Source organism: Pristiophorus japonicus, chromosome 1 (genome assembly GCF_044704955.1).
Source record: "Pristiophorus japonicus isolate sPriJap1 chromosome 1, sPriJap1.hap1, whole genome shotgun sequence".
Taxonomy (NCBI): Eukaryota; Metazoa; Chordata; class Chondrichthyes; family Pristiophoridae; genus Pristiophorus; species Pristiophorus japonicus.
Genome location: NC_091977.1, coordinates 45,700,788 through 45,716,470, shown reverse-complemented (window position 1 = coordinate 45,716,470; position 15,683 = coordinate 45,700,788). Strand labels below are relative to the sequence as shown.

Sequence of the window (15,683 nt, the reverse complement as noted above, 5' to 3'; positions counted from 1 at the left end):
CATTTCCCATTATTAAATCCCTCTTCTCATCTTCTAAGGGACCAACATTTACTTTAGTCACTCTTTTCCGTTTTATATATCTGTAAAAGCTTTTACTATTTGTTTTTATGTTTTGCGCAAGTTTACCCTCGTAATCTATCTTTCCTTTCTTTATTGCTTTCTTAGTCATTCTTTGCTGTCGTTTAAAATTTTTCCAATCTTCTAGTTTCCCACTAACCTTGGCCACCTTATACGCATTGGTTTTTAATTTGATACTCTCCTTTATTTCCTTGGTTATCCACAGCTGGTTATCCCTTCTCTTACCGCCCTTCTTTTTCACTGGAATATATTTTTGTTGAGCACTATGAAAGAGCTCCTCAAAAGTCCTCCACTGTTCCTCAATTGTGCCACCGTTTAGTCTGTGTTTCCAGTCTACTTTAGCCAACTCTGCCCTCATCCCACTGTAGTCCCCTTTGTTTAAGCATAGTACGCTCGTTTGAGACACTACTTCCTCACCCTCAATCTGTATTACAAATTCAACCATACTGTGATCACTCATTCCGAGAGGATCTTTTACTAGGAGATCGTTTATTATTCCTATCTCATTACACAGGATCAGATCTAAAATAGCTTGCTCCCTTGTAGGTTCTGTAACATATTGTTCTAAGAAACAATCCCGTATGCATTCTATGAATTCCTCCTCCAGGCTACCCAGTGCGATTTGATTTGACCAATCGATATGTAAGTTAAAATCCCCCATGATTACTGCCGTTCCTTTTTCACATGCCTCCATTATTCCCTTGATTATTGCGCGCCCCACCGTGAAGTTATTATTTGGGGGCCTATAAACTACGCCCACCAGTGACTTTTTCCCCTTACTATCTCTAATCTCCACCCACGATGATTCAACATTTTGTTCATTAGAGCCAATATCGTCTCTCACAACTGCCCTGATATCATCCTTTATTAACAGAGCTACCCCACCTCCTTTCCCTTCTTGTCTATCTTTCCGAATCATCAGATATCCCTGTATGTTTAATTCCCAGTCTTGGCCACCCTGCAACCACGTTTCTGTAATGGCCACCAAATCATACCCATTTGTAATGATTTGTGCCGTCAACTCATTTACTTTATTTCAAATGCTGCGTTTAGGTAGAGTGTTTTAATACTAGTTTTTAAACCATGATTTTTAGTTTTGACCCCTCCTGCAGCCCCGATATATTCAGTGGCCCTTTTTGTTTTTTGCCTTGGGTTTCTCTGCCCTCCACTTTTACTCCTCTCCTTTCTGTCTTTTGCTTTTGTCTCCTTTTTGTTTCCCTCTGTCTCCCTGCATTGGTTCCCATCCCCCTGCCATATTAGTTTAACTCCTCCCCAACAGCACTAGCAAACACTCCCCCAAGGACATTGGTTCCGGTCCTGCCTAGGTGCAGACCGTCCGGTTTGTAATGGTCCCACCTCCCCCAGAACCGGTTCCAATGCCCCAGGAATTTGAATCCCTCCCTGCTGCACCACTGCTCAAGCCACGTATTCATCTGAGCTATCCTGTGATTCCTACTCTGACTAGCACGTGGCAATCCCGAGATTACTACTTTTGAGGTCATACGTTCTAATTTAGCTCCTAGCTCCTTAAATTCGTCTCGTAGGACCTCATCCCTTTTTTTACCGATATCGTTGGTACCAATGTGCACCACGACAACTGGCTGTTCACCCTCCCTTTTCAGAATGTCCTGCACCCGCTCCGAAGCATCCTTGACCCTTGCACCAGGGAGGCAACATACCATCCTGGAGTCTCGGTTGCGGCCGCAGAAACGCCTATCTATTCCCCTTTCAATCGAATCCCCTATCACTATTGCTCTCCCACTCTTTTTCCTGCCCTTCTGTGCAGCAGAGCCAGCCACGGTGCCATGAACTTGGCTGCTGCTGCCCTCCCCTGATGAGTCATCCCCCTCAACAGTACTGTATCTGTTTTGCAGGGGGATGACCGCAGGGGACCCCTGCACTACCTTCCTTGCACTGCTCTTCCTGCTGGTCTTCCATTCCCTAGCTGGCTGTGGACCCTTCACCTGCGGTAAGACCAACTCCACTACACGTGCTACTCACGTCATTCTCAGCATCGTGGATGCTCCAGAGTGAATCCACCCTCAGCTCCAATTCCGCAACACGGTCCTTCAGGAGCTGGAGGCGGATATACTTCCCGCACATGTAGTCGTCAGGGACACCGGAAGTGTCCCTGAGTTCCCACATGGTACAGGTTCATGATCACTTGCTGTACCTGCACACTAACCTTTTGTGTTTCATGCAAAAGTACTGCCAGGTCCCGCTGTACTGCAGCACTTTGCAATCTTTCTCCATTTAAATAATAATTTGCTCTTTGATTTTTTTCTGCCAAAGTGCATGACCTCACACTTTCCAACATTAAAGTCCATCTGCCAAATTTTTGCCCATTCACTTAGCCTGTCCATGTCCTTTTGCAGATTTTTTGTGTCCTCCTCACACATTGCTTTTCCTCCCATCTTTGTATTGTCAGCAAACTTGGCTACGTTATCCTTCTTCCAAGTCGTTAATATAGATTGTAAATAGTTAGGGTCTGAGCACTAGTTACTAATTGCCAACCCGAGAATGAACCGTTTATCCCGACTCTCTGTTTTCTGTTCGTTAGCCAATCCTCTATCTATGCTAATATATTACCCCCAACGGGGCACAGCGGAGATGATTTTTGCAGCGCGACAGCTACAGGAAAAATGCAGGGAACAGCGCCAGCCCTTATACATGGCCTTCTTTGACCTTACAAAGGCCTTTGACACTGTCAACCGCGAGGGTCTATGGAGCGTCCTCCGTTTGGGATGCCCCCAAAAGTTCATCACCATCTTCCGCCTGCTCCACAACGACATGCAGGCAGCGATCCTTACCAACGGATCCATCACTTACCCAATCCACGTCTGGACCGGGGTCAAACAGGGCTGCGTCATCGCCCCAACCCTCTTCCCAATCTTTCTCGTCGCTATGCTCCACTTCACAGTCAACAAGCTCCCCGCTGGTATGGAATTAAACTACAGAACCAGTGGGAACCTGTTCAACCTTCGCCGTCTCCAGGCCAATCCAAGACCACCCCAACCTCTGTTGTCGAGCTACAGTACGCCGATGACGCCTGCGTCTGCCCACATACAGAGGCTGCACTCCAGGATATAGTTGACGTATTTACTGAGGTGTACGAAAGCATGGGCCTTATGCTAAACATCCGTAAGACAAAGGTCCTCCACCAGCCTGTCCTCACCACACAGCACTGCACCCCAGCGGCCCTGGACACCATGGACCACTTCCCATACTTCGGGAGCCTCTTATCAGCAAGAGCAGGCATCGACGACGAGATCCAACACCGCCTCCAGTGCAGCCTTCGGCCACCTGAGGAAAAGAGTGCTTGAAGACCAAGTCCTCAAAACTGCCACCAAGCTCATGGTCTACAGAGCTGTAGTAATACCTGCCCTCCTGTATGGCTCAGAGACATGGACCATGTAGAGTATACACCTCAAGTTGCTGGAGAAATATCACCAACGATGTCTCCACAAGATCCTATAAATCCCCTGGGAGAATAGGCGCACCAACATCAGCGTCCTCATTCAGGCTAACATCCCTTGCATTGAAGCACTGACCACACTCGATCAGCTTCGCTGGGCAGGCCACATAGTCCGCATGCCAGACACGGGACTCCCAAAGCAAATGCTCTACTCGGAGCTCCTTCACGGCAAAGATGGGCATCGGAAATGCTCCAAGGACACCCTCAAAGCTCCCTGATAAAGTGCAACATCCCCACTGACACCTGGGAGTCCCTGGCCCAAGATGCCCTAAGTGGAGGGAGGGCACTGAGCACCTCGAGTTTCAACGCCAAGAGCAAGCAGAAATGAAGCGCAGACAGCCCACCCACCTCTTCCCTCAACGACTATCTGTCCCACCTGTGTCAGAGTCTGTGGCTCTCGTATTGGACTGTTCAGCCACCAAAGAACTCACTTCAGGAGTGGAAGCAAGTCTTCCTCGATTCGGAGGGACTGCCTATGATGATGATGATGATGATTACCCCCAACTCCGTGAACTTTTATCTTGTGCGGTAACCTTTTATGTGGCACCTTGTCATATGCCTTCTGGAAGTCCAAATACACCACATCCACTGGTTCCCCTTTATCCACCCTCTTCATTACATCCTCAAAGAATTCCAGCAAATTTGTCAAACATGACTTCCCCTTCATAAATCCATGCTGACTCTGCCTGACCGAATTTTGCTTTTCCAAATGTCCTGCTACTGCTTCTTTAATAATGGACTCCAACATTTTCACAACTACAGATGTTAGGCTAACTGGTTTTTGTCTGCCTCCTTTTTTAAATAGGGGTGTTACATTTGCAGTTTTCCAATCTGCTGGGACCTCCCCAGAATCCAGGGAATTTTGGTAAATTACAACTAGTGCATCCACTATCCTTGCCGCTACTTCTCTTAAGACCCGAGGATGCAAGCCATCAGGTCCAGGGGATTTATTTGCCTTTAGTCCCATTATCGTACTGAGTACCACCTCCTTAGTGATTGTGATTGTGTTAATTTCCATCCCCCATAGCCCCTTGACTATCCACTGTTGGGATATTTTTAGTGTCCTCTTCTGTAAAGACTGATTCAAAATATTTGTTCAGAGTTTCTGCCATCTCCATGTTCCCCATTACTAATTCCCCGGTCTCGTCCTCTAAGGGACCAACATTTACTTTAGCCATTCCTTTCCTTTTTATATACCTATAGAAACTTTTGCTATCTGTTTTTTTATATTTTGTACTAGTTTACTTTCATAATCTATCTTCCCTTTCTTAATCATTTTTTTAGTCATTCTTTGCTGGCTTTTAAAAGCTTCCCAATCTTCTGTCCTCCCACTAGTTTTGGCCACTTTGTATGCCCTTGTTTTTAATTGGATACTGTCCTTTATTTCTTTAGTTAGCTATCTTTTCGCTTACACCCTTTCCTCCTCACTGGAATATATTTTTCTTGAGAGTTGTGAAATATATCCTTAAATGTACACCACTGTTCATCAACTGTCCTACACTTTAATTTAGTTTCCCAGTCCACTTTAGCCAACTCTGCCCTCATACCTTCATAGTCTCCTTTATTTAAGCTTAGTACGCTGGTTAGAGATCCAACTTTCTCACCCTCCATCTGAATTTGAAATTCAATCGTGCTATGATCACTCATTCCAAGGGGATCCTTTACTAGGAGATTGTTTATTAATCCTGTCTCATTACACAGGGCCAGATTTAAGATAGCCTGCCCCCTAGTTGGTTCCATTACATACTGCTCAAGGAACCCATCCCTTACACACTCTATGAACTCTTCCTCAAGACTACCCTGACCAATTTGATTTGTCCAATCAATATGGATGTTAAAATCACCCATGATTATTGCTGTTCCCTTTTACAAGTCCCTAATAGTTCCTAGTTTATGCTCCGAGCAACAGAGTTGCTACTGTTAGGGGGCCTATAGACTACGCCTACCAGCGACTTTTTCCCTTTATTATTCCTTATCTCCACCCCATTGAATTTATCAAGGAGGTAAACAGGGAAGTGCCTATGATGTAGTGTATATGGATTTTAGCAAAGCTTTTGATAAGGTCGCACATGGCAGACTGGTCATGAAAGAAAAAGCCCATGGGATCCAAGGCAAAGTGGCAAGTTAGGTCCAAAATTGGCTCAGAGGCAAAGGGAAATGGTTGATGGGTGTTTTTGTGACTGGAAGGCTGTATCCAGTGGGATTCCGCAAGGCTCACTGTTGAGTCCCTTGCTTTTTGTGGTATATATCAATAACTTGGACTTGAATGTTGGGGGTATGATTAAGAAGTTTGCAGATTACACTAAAATAGGCTGTGTGGTTGATAATGAAGACGAAAGCGTGGATTGCAGAAAGATATCAATGTACTGGTTAGGTGTGCGGAACAATAGCAAATGGAATTCAATCCGAATAAGTGTGAGGTAATGCATTTGGGGAGATGTAATAAGGCAAGGGAATACACATTAAATGGTATGTCACTGAAAAATGTAGAGGAACAAAGGTACCTTGGAATGCAGGTCCACAGATCCCTAAAGGTAGCTGGCCAGGTAGATAAGGTGGTTAAGAAGGCATATGGAATACTTGCCTTTATTAGTCGAGGTATGGAATACAAGAAGAAGGAGGTTATGATTGAACTGTATAAAACACTGGTTAGGCCGCAGCTGGAGTACTGTGTGCAGTACATCACATTACTGGAAAGATGTGATTGCACTGGAGAGAGTGCAGAGGAGATTTACAAATGTTGCTTGGACTGGATAATTTTGGCTATGAGGAAAGATTGGAGATGCTGGCTCTGTTTTCTTTGGAACAGAGGAGGCTGAGGGGAGACCTGATTGAGGTGTATAAAATTATGAGGGGGCTGGATAGAGTGGATAGGAAGGACCTGTTTCCTTTGGCAGAGGGGTTAACAACTAGGGGGCATAGATTTAAAGTAATTGGGGGGAAGTTTAGAGGAGGTGTGGGGGGAAATGTCTTCACCCAGAGGGTGTTGCGGGTCTGGAACTCACTGCCTGAAAGGGTGATAGAGGCAGAAACCCTCACCACATTTTAAAAAAATACTTGGATGTGCACTTAAGGGGCCGGATTTCAAAGAGATTTGCGATCGGGTTTTCGCCGCGATTTGACCCTCCGCGGCGAAAACCCGGTTGCAAAGTCCATCGGGATCCTCGGGTACCTATTTGCGGCGGCGCTTCCAAGTACCGCCGGGGAGAGGTGCGCCAACGTGCAGCGACTCTGATTGAGTTTATGATTGAGTTTCGGCTCCCTCCTGACCCGTCAAACCTGTCGGTGCAGTCCTGCCAGCAGTGGTAAGTACGAAAACCTGCAAAAAAGGTAAGTTAAAGTTTTTATTTTAAAAAGTTATTGCAACGATTACTTAGTTAAGGGCCTTGTGAATGTTTTGGGGATTTTTTTCCCCCCTCCCATTGCCTCTCTTGCAGAGCAAACGACTTCAGACCAAAGTTGCTGAAACTGGCGAATGCTTGTGCAATGCCTCCCTTACCGAAGGCCGAAATTTTGACCTAAAAACGGTAGCGCAGCGAAAACAGTAATTTTCACATATCACTACCGTTTTCGCTGAAAAACCCCGAAAGCCAAAAATCTGGCCCAAAGTGCTATAACCTACAGGACTACGGACCAAAAGCTGGAAAGTGGGATTAGGCTGGAGCGTTCTTGGTCAGCCGATGCGGACATGATGGGCCAAAATGGCCTCCTTCCGTGCTGTAAATTTGTATGATTCTATGAACACTTACAGTGCCTTTGGTTGTGTTTTTTTATAATTAGAATTGCAGTGTCTGAACCTGAATGGCATATGTGAAGGCTCCAGTTCTCACAGTTAAGAGTTGCCCTGATTGCACGTAAAGTTTAATTCTTGTTTCAACCTTGTGCCATAGCATTGTGTTTTTATTCCAACATCCTAACAAATGTGCTACTCTTACATGCTTCCCTTTTTTCTAGGCATTCTTTTGGCATTCCGAAGCCTGTGGCAATGGAAGTCTAGAGTCTCAGGGTGCGTTGGGTTTACTGTACCTCACTGGGCAGGGTATCCGTAAGGATGTACAGTCAGCTTTGGAATGCCTGAAGGCAGCATCAAGAAGAGGCAATGTTTATGCTCAGGGTCACCTAGTTGCTTGCCTCTACAGTCGTAAACTGTACAATAATACTGTTGAACTTGCTCAAAGGTAATGATAATTATCAATCTAATTTTTCGCCAACATAACCATATTGAAATATAATTGTACCTAGGGAGAGCCAAACTGTCCTCTGGAGAGAAGGACCAATGAGTCATGTCATTTATAACATGCGACCAAAAGTGTGGATACATACCGGCTATTGAGCCGCTGCCAATACTGTTCCAAAATTGGTCACATGGGAGTTTAATTCCCTCTGATTACTTTATTTAGCAGGCTGCTTAATAGATTCAACATTCATTTTCTGATTCTCCTATTTTAATTCAGTCTACTCATTTAAAATAAATGGGTACTGACTGTTAAAATAGCACAGAAATAAAATTAACATTAATGTGTTAACTAGTGGGCTAAACATAGCATAGTCAAAGCATTTTTATTGAGCTGTAATTTGTAATTTGCTTACTCAGAATTTGAATATTTCCAGATATTTATACAGCATGTGACATTTTATCAAATCTGGCACCAAGCTTATGGTCTACAGGGCAGTAGTGATACCCGCCCTCCTAAGGCTCAGAGATGTGGACTATTTACAGTAGAAACCTAAACACGCTTGAGAAGTACCACCAGCGCTACTTCCACAAGATCCTGCAAATCCACTGGGAGGACAGACGCACCAACGTCACTGTTCTCGCTCAGGCCAGCATCGACGCAGTAATCACACTCGACAGCTCCGTTGGGCGGGCCACATCGTCTGCATAGTCAACACGTGACTCCCAAAGCAAATGCTCTACTCCGAACTCCGACACGGCAAGCGAGCCCCAGGTGGGCAGAGGAAACGTTTCAAGGACACCCTCAAAGCCTCCTTGATAAAGTGCAACATCCCCACCAGCACCTGGGAATCCTTGGCCCAAGACCGCCCAAAGTGGAGGAAGAGCATCTGGGAGGGTATTGTGCACTTTGAGTCTTGTTGCCGAGAGCATGCAGAAATCAGGCGCAGACAGCGGAAGGAGCTTGCGGTAAACCCGTCCGTCCCACCCTTTCCTTCAACGACTGTCTGTCCTACCTGTGACAGAGACTGTAATTCCTGCATTGGACTGTACTCACTTTTAAAGTGGAAGCAAGTCTTCCTCGATTTTGAGGGACTGCATATGATGGCATTTTATACATAAATTGGATTTATTAATCCAGCAATGTAAGGCTGAGTAACTGGAATTGTTTAATCGTCACTTTATAATTAGCAGCATCTTCAGTGTCTGGGTTTACAGGATTCATCTGGTTACCATCTCGTTGGGATTTCCACTGAATCAGAGTATTGGTGCATTGTTTGTTGTTTAGTGTAGTGTGTTGTGAACTTTTTTCAAACTCATAAATTTGTCTCAAATTTACACCAGGGTTGCCCAATATGACAATATCCCATTGATAGCGAAAGAAACTGATTGTCTGCCATCTTACATAGTGAAGGGTATCGCCCTGGCTGCTTTCTACTACGGCAGATGTCTACAGTTGGGCTTAGGGACAGATCAAGATCAAGTAGAAGCCAGAACATACTACTGCAGGGTAGGTTCTAAAAATGTTGTTACAATGAATCAACAGTTCACCAACACAAATATAATTTTATCCTAAATATGGATTTTTTTCAGTATGAGATTTATCAGAATTTACTGCCCATTGAGTAACTGATGAAAAATCCCTTCATATGTGACACATCCTGCATGACTCCAAGTTGCTTCAGTCATGTTGATCTGTCCCACAAGTGAAGTATAAATCAATGACTTCACTTATCTTTTTGGTTGAGTGTGTGTATGTGTGTGCATAATTTCAGAAACAGCAAATGATAACTTCAGTATCATGAAATTCACCTGCTTGCTCCTATTCCTCTTAATGTGCCTGAGTTGGATAAACAGCCTGGTTTTAGATCTCTGTCAATGTTGTTGTAGCTAGGAAGTGGCTGAGAGATGGCTCTTTGAATTTTTCCTTCCCGACATGGGGAGGTGCCTGAACTCCCATTGCTGTCTATCCATGGCACCAAAGCTAAGATCAGCAGGAAATGGAGAGGGGAAATCAATCTATGTCCCACATTAAATGTCCCCTATCAAAAACTATTTATGCTGAAAGGAAGGGGGTTGGCATTATTTAACATTTTACTATTAAAAGAGGAGAATGTTTGATTGGCTTTGCTCTTGTGGAAAGTTAGAGTACTCCAAGGAACTTAATTTCTTGGATTCAAGGTACTGTTGGTTAACTGAATGTATTGCTGTTTGGACTTTTGCACTGGAGCCAAAATGGGAGAAGATGCTGCCTTTTTATTTTCCATGATTTTTATGCGAAGCACATTGATTAATCCAATGTGCTGGAAGAGGAGAGCTGACAGTAGCACAGCCTGTCAGAATACACTAAATTGTTATCTTCAGCAACTTCGCAATTACCTAACTGATTTTCACTAAACTTTATCTGTAATTTTCTGTCCTGTTATTGTGGCAATACTGTGCGTCCTAGCATAAAAATCCCAGCCTCCGATAGAGCAGCAAGTAAACTATGTTCAGTGTTCTGGAGCACATTTTTTAAAAACTTGTTCTTGGAATGAGGGCAAAACTGGCAAGGCTGCATTTACAGCCCAACCATTCTAAATGTCGCACAGTATATATTATTGCACTGCATGCTGAAAAGAAGAAATATCTAACCTGACTATTAATGCTTTTTTAATCTAAGGCAATTAACATGGATCGTGATATAGCGGCTGACCTCCATTTTCAAGTTATAATGGAAAGTATTTAAGAAGATGCCATTGTGATGAAACCCTTGAATAGACTCTACCACTGTGAATTATTGTTATGACAATTAGGTATCAGTTTTTCATCATGAAGTTAATGCCACATCATTTCGGAAACAGGAAATTGCAGATCTCTCACTAAGCCCAGAGTAAAAAAGGCTCGTGATTCCTGGAAAACCTCTTCAATTCCTTATGTCTAGACAAGGATGAGTTTGGGCTTCACAGATCTGAACCATCTACTCATCCCAAACTCCGTGTAACAATTTAGACCATATCAGAAATTTGTTATATATTTTTTTTTAAATTATCCTGCAAGCAATTCTTGAACTTGTTTTTTTGGGGCAGTTTTTGCTTAAAAAGACTTCTGACATGTTAACAGTCAAGGAGTCTAGAATTGGAGTTGACCTATCCATTGATTTAGAAAAAACACCTTAAGGAATTTCACAGCGGCATCAAGAAAATGCAAACCAAGCCAAAGGAGATATTAGGAGTATGGGCTAAAGCTTGGTCATAGAACTGGGCTTTAAGGATGATCTTAAAAGGAGAAGTTTGGGAGTTAAGTGCCGTGTGTAGACGTTGAAGATGGAGGTGAAGGAAGAGGGAGAGGCACAAGACACACAATTCAGAAAAACGAAACTATTTTTTTTGGGGTGGGGTGGGGGAGAGAAGTGGAGTTGTGTAGTGCTTGAGGAGACTTGCAGAGATAATGAGGTAGGAGGCAATGGAGGGATTTAAACAGGAGGATTAGAATTTTAAATTTGAAGCACTGGGGACTGGAACTCAATGTAGGTCAGTGAAATTAGGGGCTATGGGCAAGTGGGATTTTGTGTAAGGTAGGCTGTGTGGGGATGGGAAACCAGACAGGGAGCTTTAGAACAGTCAAAACTCGAGGTGGTAAAGGTACAGATGAGAATTTCAAAGGTAGATGGGCTGAGGTAGGGGCAGAGGCGGAGATGTTACGCAAGCGAAATGGGGCTGAAATGAGTTTCCACCCTGTTGTGGCGAACTCTCTGACGATCGGGACATTGCCTTCTTAATTTTTGGAGGTGCAGAACCTGACCGCCCTGCTCCTGTGCGAACGGTGGCAGAGACGTCAATAAGAGTGCGCATCGACTGATCCCCTCCCTGAAGCGACATTGCCCTCAGAAAATCGTTCCACCGCTTGTCGGTGCCCCCGACAGCTTTGTGTGGTGGGAACCTGCCAGTGGTTGGGCAGCGGGTCTGCCCTTAAAGGGGTAGGCACACCACCGCAACCGCCATTTTATTTTAATTGACAGCCAAATCTGTGATCAGCCAGATAATGGCAGCGACGGATTCAGCTAGACCGCCAACAGGCAGCCCTGGCCCAGCCAAAGCCCTACCTGGTGGTCCAGTGGATGCCAAGTAGGCCTCGCAGCATCCTTCCCCTTTAAGTGAAGGGACGTAGCGAAGTGTCAGCGTGACCCAGCACACTAGCGCGCCGCTGATGACACCTTCCGCCCCGTTCCCGACTCGCTGCCACCGCAAGGATTTTTCACAACTAAAGGGGGCAATTTCCTTCTTTTCCTCGCCCCATCAATTGGGGCAGTAATTCACCAAACAATTTTAATTATCCGCCCCAAACAGGACGGAGGGCCATTTCGGCCCCATTGTTTCCATGGTTTTGTATGTTTAAACATTGAAGACAATGTGCAAGATTATGTGATGTCAGCTGCAATATGGCTGCACCACATTTGTATACACTGAACTGAAATTAACATGACATGACTATCACCTTAGCCGAGTCCACTTCAGGATTTGAGCCCATAATCTATACTGACAACTTCATTGCAGGGCTGAAGAAGTGATTTCAGATGAAACATTAAACAGAGCCCCTAAGTGCCAGCTCAGGTGGGTGTAAGTCACAATGGTACTATTCACAATGTCCTGGTCAGCCAACATGCTTCTCTCAACCACCACCACCACCACAAAACAAAATCTCCTGTTTGCAAGACCTTGTAAAATCAGCTGCTGAGTTTGTCGACACAGCTTGCACTCCACTTTAAAATGCTTTGGGCAACTGATAAAACTTCTCTATAAATGCAAGTTCTGTCTTAACCCCAGAACGCGGTGGATTCTTGAGTTTTTCTTCGAGCAAAATCATAAAACATGTATAGAAATAAAATGTATTTAAGATATTACATGGCATTGTCAAAAGACTAACACTGCATTCATTTAGCTGATATTGACCAATAGCTAGCAGCCATGGGATCTCCCCAATGGTGCTTGGCAGGAATATAGACAAAACAGAAAAACTGCAGTGCCAAAATAAAAGGAAAATCAAAACACTGTGTGTATGTTTAATTTATTTTAGTACAATATACACAAATGGACATAGCATAAGAAATACACTTGCCAAATATATAATCCATATGGAGGTTATGGCAGAAGGTGGGTAGCGGTGTCCCACAAGGATCAGTGTTGGGACCATTGCTGTTCACAATTTAGACCAATGATTTACACTTTGGAATCAAAAACGCAATTTCTAAATTTGTGGATGACACCAAATTGGGGGGGGGGGGTTGGGAGGGGAGGGAAGAGTCAATACTGAGGAGGACATTAATAAATTTGCAGAATGGGCATATAATCAACAAATTAATTTCACCACAGATAAATGTGAGGTACAGGTGGAGCATCCGTAATCTGGAAACCTTGGGACCGAGGCCATTCCAGATTTTGGATATTTCCAGATTTCCGAACGTCTTTCTGACGTCCTGAATCCGGAAACACGGGGGGGTGGGGGGAGGCAATAAGAAGAATAGGGAGGTCATATTACTGGAGGTTGAATCTAGATGGGGTAGAGGAACAAAGGGATCTAAGTACAAATACAGAAATCACAAAAAGTTGCGACACAGGTTAGCAAGGCCATTAAAAAAGCAAACCAAGCACTAGGGTTTCTTTCTAGAGATACAGAATTGAAAAGTAGGGAAGTTATGCTAAACCGGTATCGAACCTTGGTTAGACCACACGGAGTACTGCCTACAGTTCTGGTCGCCATATTATAAAAACAATATAGAGGCACTGGAAAGGGTGCAGAGACAATTTACAAGGATGATACCAGAAATACGAGGGTGTACATATCAGGAAAGGATGAACAGGCTAGGTCTCTTTTCTCTTGAAAAAAGGCGGCTGAGGGGTGATCTAATAGAGATCTTTAAAATTATGAAAAGTTTTGATCAAGAGGATAGAGAGAGAATGTTTCCACTTTTGGGAAAGAGCATAACTAGCGGCCTTCAATACAAAATAGTCACCAAGTTCATGGCACCGTGGCTGGCTCTGCTGCACAGGAGGGCAGGAAAAAGATTGGGAGCACGATAGTGATAGGGGATTCGATGGTGAGGGGAATAGATTGGCGTTTCTGCGGCCGCAACCGAAACTCCAGGATGGTATATTGCCTCCCTGGTGCAAGGGTCAAGGATGTCTCGGAGCGGGTGCAGGACATTCTGAAATGGGAGGGAGAACAGCTAGTTGTCGTGGTGCACATTGGTACCAATGACATAGGTAAAAAAAGGGATGAGGTCCTACGAAAAGAATTTAAGGAGCTAGGAGCTAAATTAAAAAGTAGGACCTCAAAAGTAGTAATCTCGGGATTGCTACCAGTGCCACGTGCTAGTCAGAGTAGGAATCGCAAGATAGCGCAGATGAATACGTGGCTTGAGCAGTGGTGCAGCAGGGAGGGATTCAAATTCCTGGGGCATTGGAACCGGTTCTGGGGGAGGTGGGACCAGTACAAACCGGACGGTCTGCACCTGGGCAGGACCGGAACCAATGTCCTAGGGGGAGTGTTTGCTAGTGCTGTTGGGGAGGAGTTAAACTAATATTGCAGGGGGATGGGAACCTATGCAGGGAGACAGAGGGAGACAAAAATGAGTCAAAAGCAAAAGACAAAGGAGATGAGGAAAAGTGGAGGGCAGAGAAACCCAAGGCAAAGAACAAAAAGGGCCACTGTACAGCAAAATTCTAAAAGGACAAAGGGTGTTAAAAAAGCAAACCTGAAGGCTTTGTGTCTTAATGCAAGGAGTATCCGCAATAAGGTGGATGAATTAACTGCAAATAGATGTTAACAAATATGATGTGATTGGGATTACGGAGACGTGGCTCCAGGATGATCAGGGCTGGGAACTCAACATCCAGGGGTATTCAACATTCAGGAAGGATAGAATAAAAGGAAAAGGAGGTGGGATAGCATTGCTGGTTAAGGAGGAGATTAATGCAATAGTTAGGAAAGACATTAGCTTGGATGATGTGGAATCTATATGGGTAGAGTTGCAGAATACTAAAGGGCAAAAAACGTTAGTGGGAGTTGTGTACAGGCCTCCAAACAGTAGTAGTGATGTTGGGGAGGGCATCAAACAGGAAATTAGGAGTGCATGCAATAAAGGTGCAGCAGTTATAATGGGTGACTTTAATATGCACGTAGATTGGGCTAGCCAAACTGGAAGCAATACGGTGGAGGAGGATTTCCTGGAGTGCATAAGGGATGGTTTTCTAGACCAATATGTCGAGGAACCAACTAGGGTGGAGGCCATCTTAGACTGGGTGTTGTGTAATGAGAGAGGATTAATTAACAATCTCATTGTGCGAGGCCCCTTGGGGAAGAGTGACCATAATATGGTGGAATTCTGCATTAGGATGGAGAATGAAACAGTTAATTCAGAGACCATGGTCCAGAACTTAAAGAAGGGTAACTTTGAAGGTATGAGGCGTGAATTGGCTAGGATAGATTGGCGAATGATACTTAAGGGGTTGACTGTGGATGGGCAATGGCAGACATTTAGAGACCGCATGGATGAATTACAACAATTGTACATTCCTGTCTGGCATAAAAATAAAAAAGGGAAGGTGGCTCAACCGTGGCTATCTAGGGAAATCAGGGATAGTATTAAAGCCAAGGAAGTGGCATACAAATTGGCCAGAAATAGCAGCGAACCTGGGGACTGGGAGAAATTTAGAACTCAGCAGAGGAGGACAAAGGGTTTGATTAGGGCAGGGAAAATGGAGTACGAGAAGAAGCTTGCAGGGAACATTAAGGCGGATTGCAAAAGTTTCTATAGGTATATAAAGAAAAAAAGGTTAGTAAAGACAAATGTAGGTCCCCTGCAGTCAGAATCAGGGGAAGTCATAACTGGGAACAAAGAAATGGCAGACCAAATGAACAAGTTCTTTGGTTCGGTATTCACTAAGGAGGACACAAACAACCTTCCGGATATAAAAG

General features: G+C 44.3%; 1 protein-coding gene across 4 annotated transcripts in view; it reads left to right on the top strand.

Annotated features, from left to right (window-relative positions):
* The window catches only part of lrp2bp (LRP2 binding protein), a 121,307-nt gene extending 108,601 nt beyond the window's left edge, over window positions 1–12,706 (top strand). For 2 of the 4 annotated variants that reach the window (XM_070879018.1, XM_070879040.1), the window contains exons 7-9: window positions 7,508–7,731; window positions 9,072–9,237; window positions 10,390–12,706. In XM_070879018.1, the coding sequence (XP_070735119.1) occupies window positions 7,508–7,731; window positions 9,072–9,237; window positions 10,390–10,455 (456 nt within the window). In that variant the 3' untranslated portion in view covers window positions 10,456–12,706. Of the gene's footprint in view, window positions 1–7,507; window positions 7,732–8,164; window positions 8,202–9,071; window positions 9,238–10,389 lie in introns of those variants that run through there. The other 2 variants (XM_070879028.1, XM_070879049.1) reach the window with 2 other exon arrangements.
* The last annotated feature ends 2,977 nt before the right edge of the window (window positions 12,707–15,683 follow it).